The sequence below is a fragment of the Caretta caretta genome, chromosome 14 (assembly GCF_965140235.1).
Source record: "Caretta caretta isolate rCarCar2 chromosome 14, rCarCar1.hap1, whole genome shotgun sequence".
Taxonomy (NCBI): Eukaryota; Metazoa; Chordata; order Testudines; family Cheloniidae; genus Caretta; species Caretta caretta.
This window is the reverse complement of record NC_134219.1, coordinates 6,896,834-6,912,962: the sequence shown is the minus strand read 5'-3', so window position 1 is coordinate 6,912,962 and position 16,129 is coordinate 6,896,834. Positions and strand designations below refer to the sequence as shown.

At 48.9% G+C, this 16,129-nt stretch overlaps 1 protein-coding gene across 2 annotated transcripts in view; it reads right to left on the bottom strand.

Annotated features, from left to right (window-relative positions):
- Nucleotides 1-16,129, bottom strand: part of RGS9 (regulator of G protein signaling 9) — a 68,915-nt gene that overhangs the window by 9,424 nt on the left and 43,362 nt on the right. Inside the window, exons 11-17 of one of the 2 annotated variants that reach the window (XM_048818970.2) lie at nt 15,730-15,791; nt 11,674-11,787; nt 9,245-9,360; nt 8,631-8,718; nt 7,763-7,901; nt 6,164-6,249; nt 2,435-2,552 (exon numbers count right to left, since the gene is read on the bottom strand). In XM_048818970.2, coding sequence (XP_048674927.2) covers nt 2,435-2,552; nt 6,164-6,249; nt 7,763-7,901; nt 8,631-8,718; nt 9,245-9,360; nt 11,674-11,787; nt 15,730-15,791 — 723 coding nt within the window. Of the gene's footprint in view, nt 1-2,434; nt 2,553-6,163; nt 6,253-7,762; nt 7,902-8,630; nt 8,719-9,244; nt 9,361-11,673; nt 11,788-15,729; nt 15,792-16,129 lie in introns of those variants that run through there. The other variant, XM_075119210.1, reaches the window with a different exon arrangement.

Below are 16,129 nucleotides of genomic sequence, written 5' to 3'. Positions count from 1 at the left end.
TCGCATCATTAAGCCAACTGACTGGAACCTATTTTATTACTTGTGTTACAACAGCATCTACGAGCCCCAATCTGGCACAAGTGGGACTCTCGAGCTAGGATTTTTAAAGGAGCCTAATGGAGTTGTGTCATTAATAATGGGATTTGTGTGCCTAATTCCCCTAGGCTGATTGGAAAATCCCAGCCTAGAGTTGCAACCTGGCTTTTCCTGGGAAGGTCAATGAGGTGTCTCCAAGGACAGGGTTCTCTATGCCCACTCAGACAACTGTTAGCCCCTGACTGCCGATGGGATTCCAGCCTCATTGGAGGCCTTCGTTTTTCTAACTCACTGGTGAGGGCATCTCTGTGGGCGGGAGGGTAATAGTAAAAGAAGGAAGCAGCCCAGAATAGAAGCAATGTGTGTGAGAGATGGAAGGACTTCCCTTCACCTCCTCCCTCCCCACACTGCCCAGGACATTAGGACTGGCTGCTGTTTTGGAGACATAAAGCCCTGGGTGGAACAAAGGTGCACCCGCTCCCATCAACTTGCAAGAGTTTGGCCCGAGAAGGGACCGCATGAAGTGGCCCAAGGTGACAGCAGGGAATGTCGGAGGCTCCCCAGCTCCAAACCCTGACATGGTACGGATGGTGTCTCTCTGAAAAGCACCACCACACTGCATGGCGAGAGCCTGATGTGGATGCAGCGTGGAGCTCCTGAGCATCGGCTGCTGAGCCTGTGACCTTGACAAATGCTGTGGGAGCTGAACTGCACTGGCTACTGAACAACTGTGCAGCTGCAAGGCCCTGGCTGTAGCTGGCATGGCTCTGCCCCCAGAGCAGAAAGGCCCTCAGGCTGAAACTCATGTCCAGATAAAGAGGAGAAACTACTTCTGAGATTCGACACCTCCACAGCACCTTAGCCCTGTTGCCAGCCACATCCTGCTCTCGCTGCCTCCAGTAAAATCATCCCAGCGAGAGCAGTGGATGAGCAAGACCGAAAGGATTAAAACATTTTCTGAGCCTCAACATTTGCCCATCCCCCAGCATCCCCTAAATTCTGAAGGAGGAGGAAGCTTCTTTACCTTCCACCCCTGGGTTTTTCACAAATCCCTTCGTGTCCTGGTGACCTTGGCTGGTCCAACCCCGGGGGCTTCCCAAGCAGGTTTGGTATCTCCCTGAAATGTGCTTTGTACCTAACTGGAGGGTTTAGGTTTCAGGAAGTAATTTCCACTCCCCATTCCCTCCAAAAAGGAACAAGAGAGTATTCTATTACAATAGGGGCTGAATCAGCCCTTCTGACCTCTCCTGAACACAGCAGCTTCTGGGATACTGGGCTACAAGCCGGGATGACCACGGGAAGCCGAGGTTTGTTCATTTTTAACAACGGGAAAGAGCATTGCAGGGCAAAGACAAGACAAGAGCGAGACAGGGTTTGCTAAAGGAAACCCATCCGGAGCGAGGCATTGCTCTTCTACCCATCTGTACTAGCAGGAGGCTGCTCTTCCCTCCAGGCCCGTGCATAACTCATTACATGGGTGAGTTCCTGAGGGACAAGGAGAAATCCCTTTCACTGACTGGAGGTCTCAGCTAATCACCTCTAGGCTGAGATCTTCAAAGCTGCCTAAGGAATATGGGGGCCCAATTACTTAAAATGACTCGGGCATCCAAACCACCTAGGTGCCTTTGGAAATGTTAACCTTGTTGCTCCCACCAGGAATTCCCCCCCTCCCCATCCTTCTGCACAGCTGCCGAGCACAACTGCAGCCTCCATGTGCTCCCTCCTATTGCCACATTGGTGCGAGACACCCGAAGTGGAGCCCTGGCAGAGCTGGCCAGCTGCCCAGAGCGGTGCTTGGGGTACTAGCAGTGGGCATGCTCCCACCACATGATTGAGAGTGCCAAGAGGTGATGGACCTTCTTGTGCTCCCACTGGGGTGGGGTGGCTCTGCACCACCTGACGCAGAGGACGGGGACAGGCGAAGGAGCTGCGTTCTATGCTGCCTTGTGCATCATAACTGAATCACTGTCCGAGTTCTCTGGGTTGCGGGCAGGGATTTAAGAGGCAGAGAGACCCAGATGGAGTTTTGGATCCTCCTGGGCAGGGTTTGGGGCAGTTACAAAACATCCCTTCCCTGACTTGTAAAAAGAGCCCATTGCACGGGACCCACAATGAGATTCGGACACAGCCGGCTTTCGGACTCTAGCAGCATTTCCGTGCTGTGACGTGACATCTGCTGCTTCAGATGCCATGGCAACCTGCAGGAACCAGGCTGCAGGGAGAACGGGGGCTGGAAAGGTAAAGCAGCACTGACACCTGCAGGTGGGGGGCAGGAATCTCAGCACCAGCCTTGCCAGCAGTCTTGTCTTTCCCCTGCTTTGTGCCCTAGACAAGGATCTGGAGCCTACTTAAGAGGCTCCTGCTTGAGCTGGCTCCTACGATCCAGCCTGCTCATAACCTGGGTAATGTCCACGTTTGTTGCTGCTTCTTTAGCCTTGGCCTCTTCTTCCTGCTGCCTCAGGATGACGGGGCTGGGGCTGGAGCGGAGGTGACGGCGTGCGAATGGGAAACTGGAACTAAGCAGAGAGAGATGCAGGGAGTTACTGGGGGACAGAGAGAGGCAAAACTGACCAGAAAATGGGTCCTTGTCACCAAAAGCCCAAGGAACCTGCTTGGAGGGAGGGGCGTTGTTAGTGTCCTCCATTTGGAGCAAACAACCTGCTTAACCAGGGTACAGAACGTGCAGACTCACATTCCAGACATCTCAGCAGAACCCAGCCCAAGAGCCCGGCCCTGCCACAATTAATATCAATATCAGAACTCCCCAGAGCTTCTTCAGGAGCCAGGCTGGGCCCCAGACTCAGTCCTCGATGCTGCAAATGTTTATGTCTGCATGTGACTATCGTCCCACTGCAGTTCAGCAGCAGGATGCACTGAGCAGACTTTTCCCATGGCATTTCCTGCAGATTCATCCTCCCAGCCCATTTGCACACCACCCAGACGTTCCGTTGTTACGGGATTTCATACAAGCAGAAACTTGATGGTGAGACTGTGCAGGATTAAGACACTCTATATAAACCACTTAGCTGGGAAAGGCGCTACAGTGGCATGAAGACGTCATGAAAATGGGACCAGGTTTGAATCGGCCAAACTGCTCAAATGTCACGGATTTCAAATTGTGCTGGGAATATTTTGTCCATCTCTAGTCAATGAGGGCCCAGTTCTGCCACCCACAATCACTCTGAGTTCACACTGAAATCAGTGGAACTATCTGCATAGGAAGGTACGACTTATCATGAATAAAGGTGGCAGAATCTGGCCCTAACCAGGGAAAATAGCTGTAAAATAGTAGCAAGCCCCCTCTCCTGTCTCACTTAGAATATCTTAGATAGGACATTGGATATAGAAACATCGAAATTCTGACACCACCCCAAGTCCAACAATAACCCCCAAATTTCCCTTGGCTGGTGCCAATTATTCCAAAGTAAGAGACGGTTGTTTTCGACAGACAGCAAATAACACAGCAATTCGCTGAGCAAGAAGTGCCTGGCCTGAAATCTCTGAGCATCCAGATGGCCTCAGGTAGAGAAGAAATACCAATTACAGAAACAGCCTATTCAATTAAATCCCTGAGGCTCTGCGTGAGGTGTGCGTGTGGTCTCCTGTCACAGCGTCTGAACAAAGGCAGTGCATTATGAGATAACATATGATGCTGATCCTTGATCGCATCTTTCAGCTAGAGATCTCAGGGCGCTTTCAAACAACAGCTGGTTATGAATTCCACCAGCCCTGGGAGACAGGTGACATAATACCCATTTCACAGGAGGATATGTTGAGATACAGAGAGACGGAGAGCCTGATTTGTAAACGTGCATTAGTGCACACGTCATTTCCACCACTGTGCCAATTAGGAAAATGCATGTGCAAAGTAAGAGGTTTATGGAGCATGCACATTTTAAAAGCAAACATGGTCTCAGTGAATGGACTGAAGCCACACAAATCAGTTGCAGAGCTGTCAGCAGAACAAAAGGGTCCTTGCTCCTAGTCCCAGATATGGGAGTAGCAAACTACCCCTTCATTATACACATTGGCAGGCAACTAACACTGAGCCTGAACCACTGAAGTCAATGGGAGTTGTGCCATTGACCTCAATGGGATTAGGATCGGGGCCGTTTTGTCCTTAATCATCAAACGTGCTAGAAGGGATGGGAATGATGGGTGAGATTTTTACAAGTGCTCCCTACATTGGCCTAACTGCTAGTGACGTCAACGGGCACTTTACCATTGACTTCAATGGGGCAATTAGACCAGTGTTTCTTAACAATCCGTCCGTGGACCGGCACTGGTCCCTGAGATCTCCCTGACACAGTTTAGGAAGGCAGCAAGCCAGCCCTAGTCTCAAGAAGGTTGAGAAACATCGTTAGACCAGTGCTCAAACCCTGCCCAAAACGCTTTCTTTAGTGAAATGCGCTGCCTGCTTGGCTGCAAATTACTTCCCTCCCTTCATGAGGAGTTTCACCTTACACCATCCTGAGTGGACCTAGAGCAAGGCTCTTCTATAACCTCTACTCGCAAGGCATATCGTGCTGTGATGCCCCTCTCTGGCTGTTTAAACAGGAGCTTTCATGTCCTCTGTGACGTACAGATCTCTCTCTCTCTCTCTCCACTTCCTTTGCTTTTCCACGATGGAATCATTATCAACAACAATGAAAACAAGTATCAAATAGGCAGCCTTTGATGTGTTTTTCTCTCTCAGCATCTGCTGGATGCTGTCTGAAGTGTGAATATTACATCCCGGGAGCAGCTATCTGCAAACATTAATGCATATGCCGAGATTACAAGCGGCCTCTCCAGGATGTGCGGTAGGGCGGCAAGACCGTGGTGGCAGCTGGGGGTGTTACTGAGCTGCACATTGCATCTGCTGGGGGCAGGGGAGGGAGGAATCCTAATCAGTTATCATCTTCTATTGGAGTAGTGCCTGGAAGAGCCCTGGACCAGGGTTCCGCACCGCTTGGGAAGGAACAAGAACAAATCAAGAGCCGGTGGGGTCTCTGCAGAGGAGACACAATCTCCTGATAGGGATCCCAACGTGCCTGAAGCATGGGGTAAGCTGGCATCTGTAACTCCTCCTCAATGACCTTAACTCGACCGGCCATTGGAGTGGTGGCCCCCAGTAAGAACCTGATCCAAAGCCCACTGAAGTTAGCTGGAGTCTTTCCATTAACTTCAATGGGCTTTGGATCCGGCCCTATGAGAGCAGAGTTTGTGAGACCCTTACTCCTTACTTGCTGTGTTATGGGCTGTCAGGGGCACAGAGAAAGAGGAGCTCCCTGTCCCAGAGGCAGCAAGCCACCCCTTTTGGCTCTGACATGGCAAGTTCGGCCTGATGAGACGGCTGTACTTAAACCAGGCTGCCTGAAGTCACAGAATCATAGAAGATCAGGGTTGGAAGGGACATCAGGAGGGCATCTAGTCCAACCCCCTGCTCAAAGCAGGGCCAATCCCCAATTTTTTTTTGCTCCAGATCCCTAAGTGGCCCCCTCCAGGATTGAGCTCACAACCCTGCGTTTAGCAGGCCAATGCTCAAACCACTGAGCTAACCCTCCCCCCACAAAAGTCCCTGAAACTGCTGTGACAGCTGATGTGAGAAGCCAGCATTTGATCTGGAAACAGTCTTGTGGAGCCTGATTTTCCAGTGCCTTGCACCTTGTGCCCGCATTCCCACCAGCGCAAAAGGGAGTGTCAGACACTATTACTCTGCTCTGCTTTGCACTGGTGTAAATAGCTACCTGAGCGCAGGGCTGTGAGTGCTCACACCACACAAATGCCACGTGCCATGGAGGAGAACAGAGTTACCCCATCTTGTCTTAAAACCCAGAGGGCTTTGGATGGGATCACTTTAACCCTGCGTAGGTTCTCTCAGGCCTGATGTACAGCACCCTTCTGGGAGCGGGTAATGATTAGCTCAGCAGTCACAAAAAGGATTTAGCACTTGCCAGATAGGCTCTGACTGCACACAAGCCATTTCCACGGGGTTCACAAACAAACAGGGTAATCAGCAAGACTTAAATCCACTGTAATTAAACAAATGTCTAAATCACAGTCATTTTGCTGAAACTCAGGCTCTTTGTAGCCCCAGCACAATAAAAAAAGCACGTAACCCACAATCACACCGCAATTTACTTGCCTTTTTTTCACTGTCTCTTGGGGCACAATGGCCTTGGCCAACATCTCCTTGTATATTGGAGACTTTAAATAGCGACCATAAGAGTCCTACTGGGGGGAAAAGGGAAACCAGTAGTTACGAATTGCAAACAGCCTAATTAAAATCATTTTGGAGTACAGTGCTCAGGAGCCAATGAGGCTGAGAAATTGGAAATCTCGCCTAGCAGATCTCATTCATTAAAACTAACAGCTTCTCATGGGACGGGAAAGTCCCTGACGTAGAATTCAGAATGAAAAGGGGATTGATGAGCCTAGCTCAAGATTAAGGTCTTTTAGGCTACGTCTACACTGCAATAAAAAACCCACTCCCCAAGTCTCAGAGCCCAGGTCCACTGACGCAGGCTCACAGGGCTCAGGCTGCGGGGCTAAAAATAGACGTTCAGGCTTGGTCTGGAGCTGGGATCTGAGTCCCACCCCTCTCGTGGGGTTTCAGAGACCAGGCTCCAACCCAAGCCCAAACGTCTACACTGCCATTTTTAGCCCTCCAGCCTGAACCCCGCCAGCCTGAGTCAGCTGAACCGGGCCAGCCAGGGGTCTTTTGCTGCAGTGTAGATGGACCCTCACTGTCATGGCAGTGTGCGTCAAAATCTAGTGCTGGGCCATGTCCTCAGCTGGTGCAAAACAGCACAGCTCCGCTGACGGCAATGCCAATTCCCCCCAGATGCAGGTCTGGCCCCCAGTGCCCCTCTTTTCTAAGTGTCCTGTCTAGATCATACGTGAGGGGAGGTCCCAGCTGGGCCGTTATTTCTTGTTACCGTAGTCTAATGGACTACACTGCCTTGATCTAGCTGAGAGTCAACACAGCTCCAAACATCACATCTACAATAGGGTGCCTGCCTACGGACCAGGGGAAAGTGCATGTAAACACAGGACAAAAAGCTTACTTTTCAGGAGCAGCACCACAGCATATGTTCTTGGCACAAAAGTCACCTATTTGTACCCCAGTGTTATGAACCTTCCCTCAATTATCGCTGGAACACACTCTGCTAAAATGTGCATCCTACCACATGTTGACTTGATCTGGGATGCAAAATGATAGATGCCGAATAGGGTGGGCATCTATAACTCCACAAAACAATAATGACAATCAATGCTCATATAGCACCATAAAGTGCTGTACAAACATTGATTAATATAGCCTCACAACCCTAATTAATTCAGGGAAATTCTGTGGCCTGTGTTATACCAGACATCAGACTAGATGATCATAATGGTCACTCCTAGCCTTATAATCTAGGACAGTTTTATCATCCCCACTTGACAGATAGGAAAAATGAACCGTAGAGGAGCTAAGTGATTTGTCCAAGGCTCGGTGTGAGTCAGTGGCAGAGTTAAGGTTTGAATTTGGAATTTCCTAGCTCATAGCCCTGAGTTCTATCCACTAACTAGAGCACGTTGCCTTACAATGGGATGGCATGAACCATTTCTTTCCCACTGCAGGGCAGCAAGTGGTCTCCTTTCAAATAGGGGTCACTTGGGAGCGACGGCAGCTAGCATGCAGAGACACGAAAAGGCACAGACAAGCTGGGATGCCATCTGGATTTGTACGCAAATGACAAACCTTTTTCATGAGCATATAAATATGAGTCTGAGCAGCATCTAAAACGTAGCGGTGAGGGTGCTTGAGACCTTTGACTGTGATGCCCATCGTTGTGCCATCAATGTTAATCCAGCGCCTTGCCCCTGGAGCCAGGAAGAGTCTGAAACCAGAAACAGTCAATTTCATGAGGTGAGAACTAACAGAGACTGTTCTGCTTCCACTAATGGAACGAAAAGTGCTTTCAACTGCCAGCCAGAATTCACCCCTGGTTCTTTTTCATACCGTAGGGTAGTAAACCTCCCTTTCGCCAGAATGACCACCTCATGCACCACCTACAATCACATGCTTTGATGCCACAATTTACAGTATTAACAATATTTTGCACTCAGGACCTACTCCAAAACCCAATGTGGGTCTTTCCAAAGACTTCCATGGGCTTTGGGTTAGCCCCTCATCCAGAAAGCTCCAAGCGCTTTCTTGAATATTAATTAATGAAGCCTCATAACACTAATGAGAAGTACGGACATAATACCATCCCCATTCTCCAGACTGGATAGAGGAGGCTGAACCTCACAGAATAAGACTTAGGCAGAACCCAGAGCTTTTGTCTCCCAGAAAGACTAACCCTCTCCCTTGTATGAATCATGTAGGTGGAAAGGGGAGGGGGGAAAGTTGCTTTATAATAAAACAACGTTTGTTTTCTTTATTTAAAGGGACTTCCTTCCTACAGTGGGACTATCCCACATGCGTGCTTCATGCCGGCTCCCAAAGGAAATCCTGGCAGATACTCAGCAATACACTTTTCCTAGAGGAGAGCAACACAAGACAAGGATAGGGATGGCAACACATCAGGAAGGTGGACTGAAAACCAAGGCATCCTAACACTCACTTGTAAATTTCTTCTGCTTTTTCTTTGACCTTGGATTGGTCTCCATACTTCAGGTCCTCACAGGCTTCCCAGAACCCCAGGTTCTCTCCTGAACAATGAGGGATCAGTGACAAGGGTGGGAGAGGGACAAAGAAAATGATGGCTGAGTGAAATAAAAATCCACAACTGAATTCACTTGATTCAATATTTGTTGGCCAAGCTCCTGAAATTATGTCTCCGATTATGACAGTCACCCTGAGGCTTTCTGTTTGGCATAGGCTTTTTGATGGCTCTCTGCACAAAGATGAATTTCACCTTAAGTGCATATAAAATTGACATATGCAATTTCTTATTAGCATCAGTTGATTTGTAGGTGGTCTGGCAACAAACCAGCTCACTTTGCAGAGTGAGTTCTTTGCTATTGAATTTTATGTCCTCTGCCACTAGATGGCATTGCATGCACTGACTCTACAGCCTGTCTCCGCAAACGTCAACGTCACTTCTTAAGACTTCCCATTAATGTCTCAGATCACTGCCCCTATTATAATGGCTTTCTAAAAATACCACTTTGTGTTGTAAATATGCTGTAGTGATGCTGAGAGGGTGATGGGGGAGGGACAGGAACACAGACCCACCACTGAATTCTTTCTTCAGGAACAGCTGGAAGCTCTGGCGGCCTTTCGGGTCCCTCATCAGCTCGTTAAAATTAAAGGCCCATCGCTCCACGCGCATCTTGGTAGGGATTTCCACTCTGCAAAGGTTTCATAGAATCATAGAATATCAGGGTTGGAAGGGACCTCAGGAGGTCATCTAGTCCAACCCCCTGCTCAAAGCAGGAACAATCCCCAACTAAATCATCCCAGCCAGGGGTTTCTCAAGCCTGACCTTAAAAACTTCTAAGGAAGGAAATTCCACCACCTCCCTAGGTAACGCATTCCAGTGCTTCACTATCTTCCTAGTGAAAAAGTTTTTCCTAATATCCAACCTAAACCTCCCCCACTGCAACTTGAGACCATTACTCCTCGTTCTGTCATCTGCTACCACGGAGAACAGTCTAGATCCATCCTCTTTGGAACCCCCTTTCAGGTAGTTGAAAGAAGCTATCAAATCCCCCCTCATTCCGCAGACTAAAAATCCCAGTTCCCTCAGCCTCTCCTCGTAAGTCATGTGTTCCAGTCCCCTAATCATTTTTGTTGCCCTCCGCTGGACGTTTTCCAATTTTTCCACCTCCTTCTTGTAGTGTGGGGCCCAAAACTGGACACAGTACTCCAGATGAGGCCTCACCAATGTTGAATAGAGGGGAACGATCACATCCCTCGATCTGCTGGCAATGCCCCTACTTATACAGCCCAAAATGCCATTGGCCTTCTTGGCAACAAGGGCACACTATTGACTCATATCCAGCTTCTCGTCCACTGTAACCCCTGGGTCCTTTTCTGCAGAACTGCTGCCTAGCCATTCGGTCCCTAGTCTGTAGCGGCACATGGGATTCTTCTGTCCTAAGTGCAGGACTCTGCACTTGTCCTTGTTGAACCTCATCAGATTTCTTTTAGCCCAATCCTTTAATTTGTCTAGGTCCCTCTGTATCCTATCCCTACCCTCCAGCATATCTACCTCTCCTCCCAGTTTAGTGTCATCTGCAAACTTGCTGAGGGTGTAATCCACGCCATCCTCCAGATCATTAATGAAGATATTGAACAAAACCGGCCCCAGGACCGACCCTTGGGACACTCCACTAGATACTGGCTGCCAGCTGGACATGGAGCCATTGATCACTACCCGTTGAGCCCGACAACCTAGCCAGCTTTCTATCCACCTTATAGTCCATTCATCCAGCCCATACTTCTTTAACTTGCTGGCAAGAATACTGTGGGGGACCGTGTCAAAAGCTTTGCTAAAGTCAAGGAATAACAGGTCCACTGCTTTCCCCTCATCCACAGAGCCAGTTATCTTGTCATAGAAGGCAATTAGATTAGTCAGGCATGACTTGCCCTTGGTGAATCCATGCTGACTGTTCCTGATCACTTTCCTCTCCTCTAAGTGCTTCAGAATTGATTCCTTGAGGACCTGCTCCATGATTTTTCCAGGGACTGAGGTGAGGCTGACTGGCCTGTAGTTCCCCGGATCCTCCTCCTTCCCTTTTTTAAAGATGGGCACTATATCGAGCACAAACACCACCGTTTCCCTCTGGAGTCAGGTCACTGCTCGCTGCGGGATTTGGCATATTAATTAAAAACAGAACGCCCTTCACTGGAGTGCCAAGAGATTTCCCAGCGCCGTCTGCTTTCCAGTCTGCTGTAATGAGCTCCTGAGGTCAGCCCACTAGGTAAGTGGCAATTAAACAACCTTCTGCACAGTGAGATCAGGAATGAGGGGCTGATTCTGCTCTGATTTACACCAGTTCTATACTGGTGCCACACCATTGGCTTGCTACTGCTGATTTACATTGGCGTGAGATTAGAATCCAACATAAAATATCTGTCTGGAGGCTGCAATGTGTGGGGGCATTGCATCCCTTCAGCAACACAACACAGCGGTGTACCCAGTTTAACTGACCAGTTCATGTGTGCACTTGCAATGGAATAGATCCCTTAGGGGACACACTGTATGGGTCTGATGCTTCAGTCCTTAGGCAGGGAAATCTCTTGGTGAAGTTTTGCCTGCCTAGGACCTCAGGACTGGGGTCCACACCTATAACTTAGCTAAGTAGGCTCCCTTGTTCATAATTGGCCACATTCTGCTCTCGGGTGAATGGGAACCCTTCACACTTATCCAAGAGCAGAATTAGGTCCAGAGGCATGGTATGAATTTATGAACTCCCACACCATTAAGGAAGACTACACTTAAAGAGAAGGCAGATGATACAGCAAGTACAGGTATCAGCACTGCCCAAGGACCACTGGCCTTTTCGCTGTTAAGCTACTTCACATGCTAAGAATAGGAAAGCATCGCCACTTATCACAGGAGAGTGGATATCATGATTAGGTCAATGCTGCTTTTTTTCCAATATCCCGCAATATAAAGGCTTTGTAAGCCACGAGTTGGTGGGAGAACAAATACATACAGCTTTGCATTGAGCTCCCAGAACTCAGAGTCATCAGTTATCCAGGGGTTGCTGGGGAGGCATCCAGACATGATGGGATCATTGGAGAGGAACTGTTCACAGTATTTCACAAGCCTGAAAATAATTGAGAATAAACCAAGATGATCGGCTGCTGGCAGCACTTCAACCAGTATGTTTATAAACCTAAGAAAATTATTACACAGGGCTTGGACCTCTTCCTAAGTGCATGCATAACGGGGCCTGGATCCTGAATGGGACCTCTGCAGTGTGAATAATAATTAATAAGAACAATGAATCTTTTCCCATACAGCCACAACACGCAACAAAAACACCCACCAAATGTGGGCCTGTATGTTGTCTTTCAAAAGTGGCCAGTGATCTTGGGGGGGGGTCCCAGTGTTTGGGAGCTGAACTTAAGACACACACCCACAGTGACTTGAGAAGCAGAGCGAGGAATAGAACCCAGGAATCGGGAGCTCAGATTCCCTCACAGAATGGTTTGCTGCTTTGATATGAGAGAAAGGGAGCAGACAGAAAGGAAAACGGATGTTGCAGGAACCTGAACTAGGATCCAGACAACCTGACTGATGGACGACGGGAACAACTTCTAGAAGGACCTTGAGCAGCTTCCTTACAAAAACAGCATCTTTTAAATTTTGCTGCAATGGGCTCCCTCCCAGGGGCTGTCCTGCCCAGCATCCTGTCTCAGGGAACCCTGGGTAGATGGGAGCTGGCTGAGCATGCCCCAGCTGGCTATCACATTCCTCTCCACAGCTTCTGTATAGCTCATTACTCTGCAGAGCACTTTGAGCTGCTTTACGAATGAAGCCAAAGTCTCTTCTGTTCTCGTTAGAGAAAAGCAGAGAAATATTTAACATCCCACCTCCAGGCGCTGGCCAGACTTGTAATTACACCCAATTTCATTAACACGCTGTGAAAGTTTTTTTCCCCTTCTTCACTTTTGAAAAATTTGTCTGGTTTCTGTGTTTAAAATTCAACCCAGGCTAAGCTGCTGTCACGGGTTCCCAGCTGGGTGCGTGCTGTCCACCGCAGTGATGCTAATAGATATCTTGGCACAGATCCTATAACTATACCCAAAGCATATTGGGGTTTGACACCAGCACACTTGATACTATCTTCTCAGTGGAAATGCCAAGGCATTCAGTGCTCGCATCATTCAGACCAATCCATATATTCTAATCGAGCTGCAAATCTAAACCCATCAGCCCAGGTTACATTGCACTGTCCCTCTAATGATCCAGGCTTTCCAGCTCCTCCTGGATCAATAAAGCACTCTGCTGTGTGCATACTGTCTGGAGACTGACCCTGCCCTAACAAATAAGGCCTGATCTCTGAGATTGGCTCAAGGGCAACATTTCCTCAAAGCTGAGGGAAGCTTAGCTCTAGAGACTGGGTTTGACCCAGTATAGAGACAGGGCTAGTCACTCTTGTGTGAAGTGTTTCATCAGCAACTGTTAGCTAATTAAGCATCACGGCACCCCTGGGAGGTAGGCAAGTGTCCTCAGCTCCAGTTCACAGACTGGGAAACTGAGGCACAGAGAGGTGTATGTGACCTGCCCAAGGCCACAGAGGGGAGACAGAAGCAGAGACAGGCACAGAACAAGAACTCCTGATTCCTTTTCCCCCGCTATAACCACTAGCCCACAATGCCTTCCTCCCATGCCTTCCTCAAGACTGTGACCATTTCACACCCACCTGGGGAAATCCGTTCCCAGGTACCATGGCTCAGTACCAGGTGGATTGCAGGGCCTGGGGGAAGGAATCCTCCCCAGGGGGCATGGAGCAGCAGCCCCACCAATGCATGGAGACTGCTTCAGCCGAAAGATAGGAATGGTGGCCTCCCCGTGTGATGGAGTTGGGGATAGGGCTCGGGGACCCTGCTGTCCTTCCCCGCCCTTTCTCCATAGCCACACAGTGCTGGGTAAGAGGTGCACAGCCTCCCAAATCCTCAGGGCTGTACCAGTCCCGTGACCTGAACGCTCTCTACACTCCCAGAAGGCAGGGCTTGTCTGTGTGCAATTCCAAATATTATCACACTATGACACATCACAGTCCCCTCGCACTTTCGGTTGATTGATTCTCTGGCCTGTGTTAGGCAGGAGGTCAGACTAGATGATCATAAATGGTCTCTTCTCCTTAAAAATCTATGAATCTCCTAGGCCCCCAACTGCCCCTGTCCCAGCATTGCCAATCCCAAGCACTCAAAATTCCTGAGTGACGAGCCCCTGCCCCACATCATGAGATTGGTTTAAACTCATGAATGTTTAAATATCCTGTAATACACTTTGGGGGAAAGGGAGTTGCCTTCTGGGTTTTGAGTCTCTAGAGGTCACATTCTCAGGTTTTCCTCCACAACCACGAGGGACAGAAACTTGTGGGGGGGTTTTAAATGAAAACTGGGATCGTCTGATGTCATCACATGACTCCAAGAGCTGGGGCTTTAAGACAAAACACCAAATTTCATGAGACTTGCAGTAAAATCGCAAGAGAGGGTGGCACTATATGCAAAATAGCTGGCGGGGCTTGATGTGCCTGGACTGGACTCCAACGTAACTGCCCAGCACATGCAAACCTCTGCAAGAAAATAAGTGACCTATGTCTGAGGTTGGGCATTAATTTCATGGCAAATGCCAAAGGGATGTAACCTCTTTTTGCCAATCGAGCATTACCACATCAAATCTTGCTAGGTCCTTATGATGGTATGGCTGGATATTCAGTCAGTGTCCATCACTGGCAATCTTCTGCCATCTAAGTTTCCAGCACCCAGGTCACATAGCTGCAGTCCTTGGTAAACATGCTTTGTAATTCGTCTCCCATCCCAAGAGCCTTTCTGTTCCGAGAGCATGGCAGGTAATTGGCATGATATGAGATCTGTTTGGGAAAGACCCCAATGGGGAGTAGGGACAGGGGAGGAAGGGCAGCCCGTCACTCGGACTATCCTTCAGACACCACTTTGAACAATGTGGGACAACCAGGATATGTTTACACTGTCTGCGGCACCGAGCCACCCACCCCGAGTCAACAGGCTCTAAGGGCTCATGCTACCACGCCGAAAGAAGCCGTGTAGCCGTCGCGGCTCAGGCTCTGAAGCTCATTCCCCTCCTTAGGCTTCAAAGCCCGACCTCCAGCCTCAGCCTCTAAGTGCTGTCCACACAACTATTTTCAGAGAGCCAGTACAAGTCTGTGGGCCCGGGCTGGGAGGCTGGCTGCCACGGGCAGTGTAGACACGCCCCTCCCCCTTCCCCCCCCCCAAGTGACTTCATTCACCGCATTCCGCAGAACACCCACATCAGGAAATAGAACACGGACACCCAGCGGATGGCGGCAAAGCGGGTTGTGGAGGGTGGGGAGGGGAAGTGCCCATCTCCATTGGTCACTCAGCCCACTACAGCAAACGGATGGGAGACAGAGACACAGCTGAATCACAGCAAAGCAGCCTGTTGCATTCTGATACTGTACAGCTGGATTCCACCGCCCACATACATTATCTGTCTAACAAACTGGTAGATCAGATGCTTTCCACTGCTGGAACCAGAAAGTTTTCTTTATTGATGGTGCTTTGTTCCACCCTGTTTTCCCAAATAATCTTTTCCTTTTAACCCAGAACCTGGGTTACATTCACAGCCCTTCAGGATACTGACTTCCTGTCAAAACAATGGTGGTGCTGATGAATATGATAGGGTACCTATACTCAGTCCCTGCTTAGTCAAAGTTCCTATTGGTTATAACCGGAATCTTAATGAAAGACCTGACCCTGTTTCCATTTCAGTTTATGGCTAAGCAGAACTGAGCCTTCATGCCAGGACTGGGACTCAGAGCCTTCTCTGCTTTATGGGTGATCTTGGTTTTACCACCAGTTTCCAATCCAGTTATTACACAGCCTTGAGACACTGTGTGTAAAGAACACAGTGTGACACCATGCAATTGATTGCCCTAGTCAGTCACCAGCTGCCAGAGTAAATAGGTTAATCACCTTATTAAGGGAAGAGAATTTAAGACTAATTAATGTAGGGGCATAAGGGAATGAGAGCTTACCCTCCAAGGGAGACGGAAGACTTCACTGTGGACTTCATGAGGACCTGCTGATAGTACATGATCTAAGAGGCACAGATATGGTTTGTAGTTAGTAGAATTGCAGTCATGTGAGTGAAAGCTGGTCATCTACTTCTGCATCCCTTCTGCAAGATAGCGGGACAGTTACAATAGTTTCTGCATCACCCCTAACAAGTGGGTGTCCATGGAGTCCAGAATCCCTGAATGATTTTATCACTATGGTTATTTTCATGAGGGTTTTTCAAATGTCAGGAGAATGTTCTATGATGTGCAAGTAATTAGCCGGAGTTCCCCATGCTCTATCAGAATGGAATAATAGCTGCAACGGCACTTCTGTCTGCACAATGAGTCTGATCACCTCCAGATGCTCTGGAGGATTTAG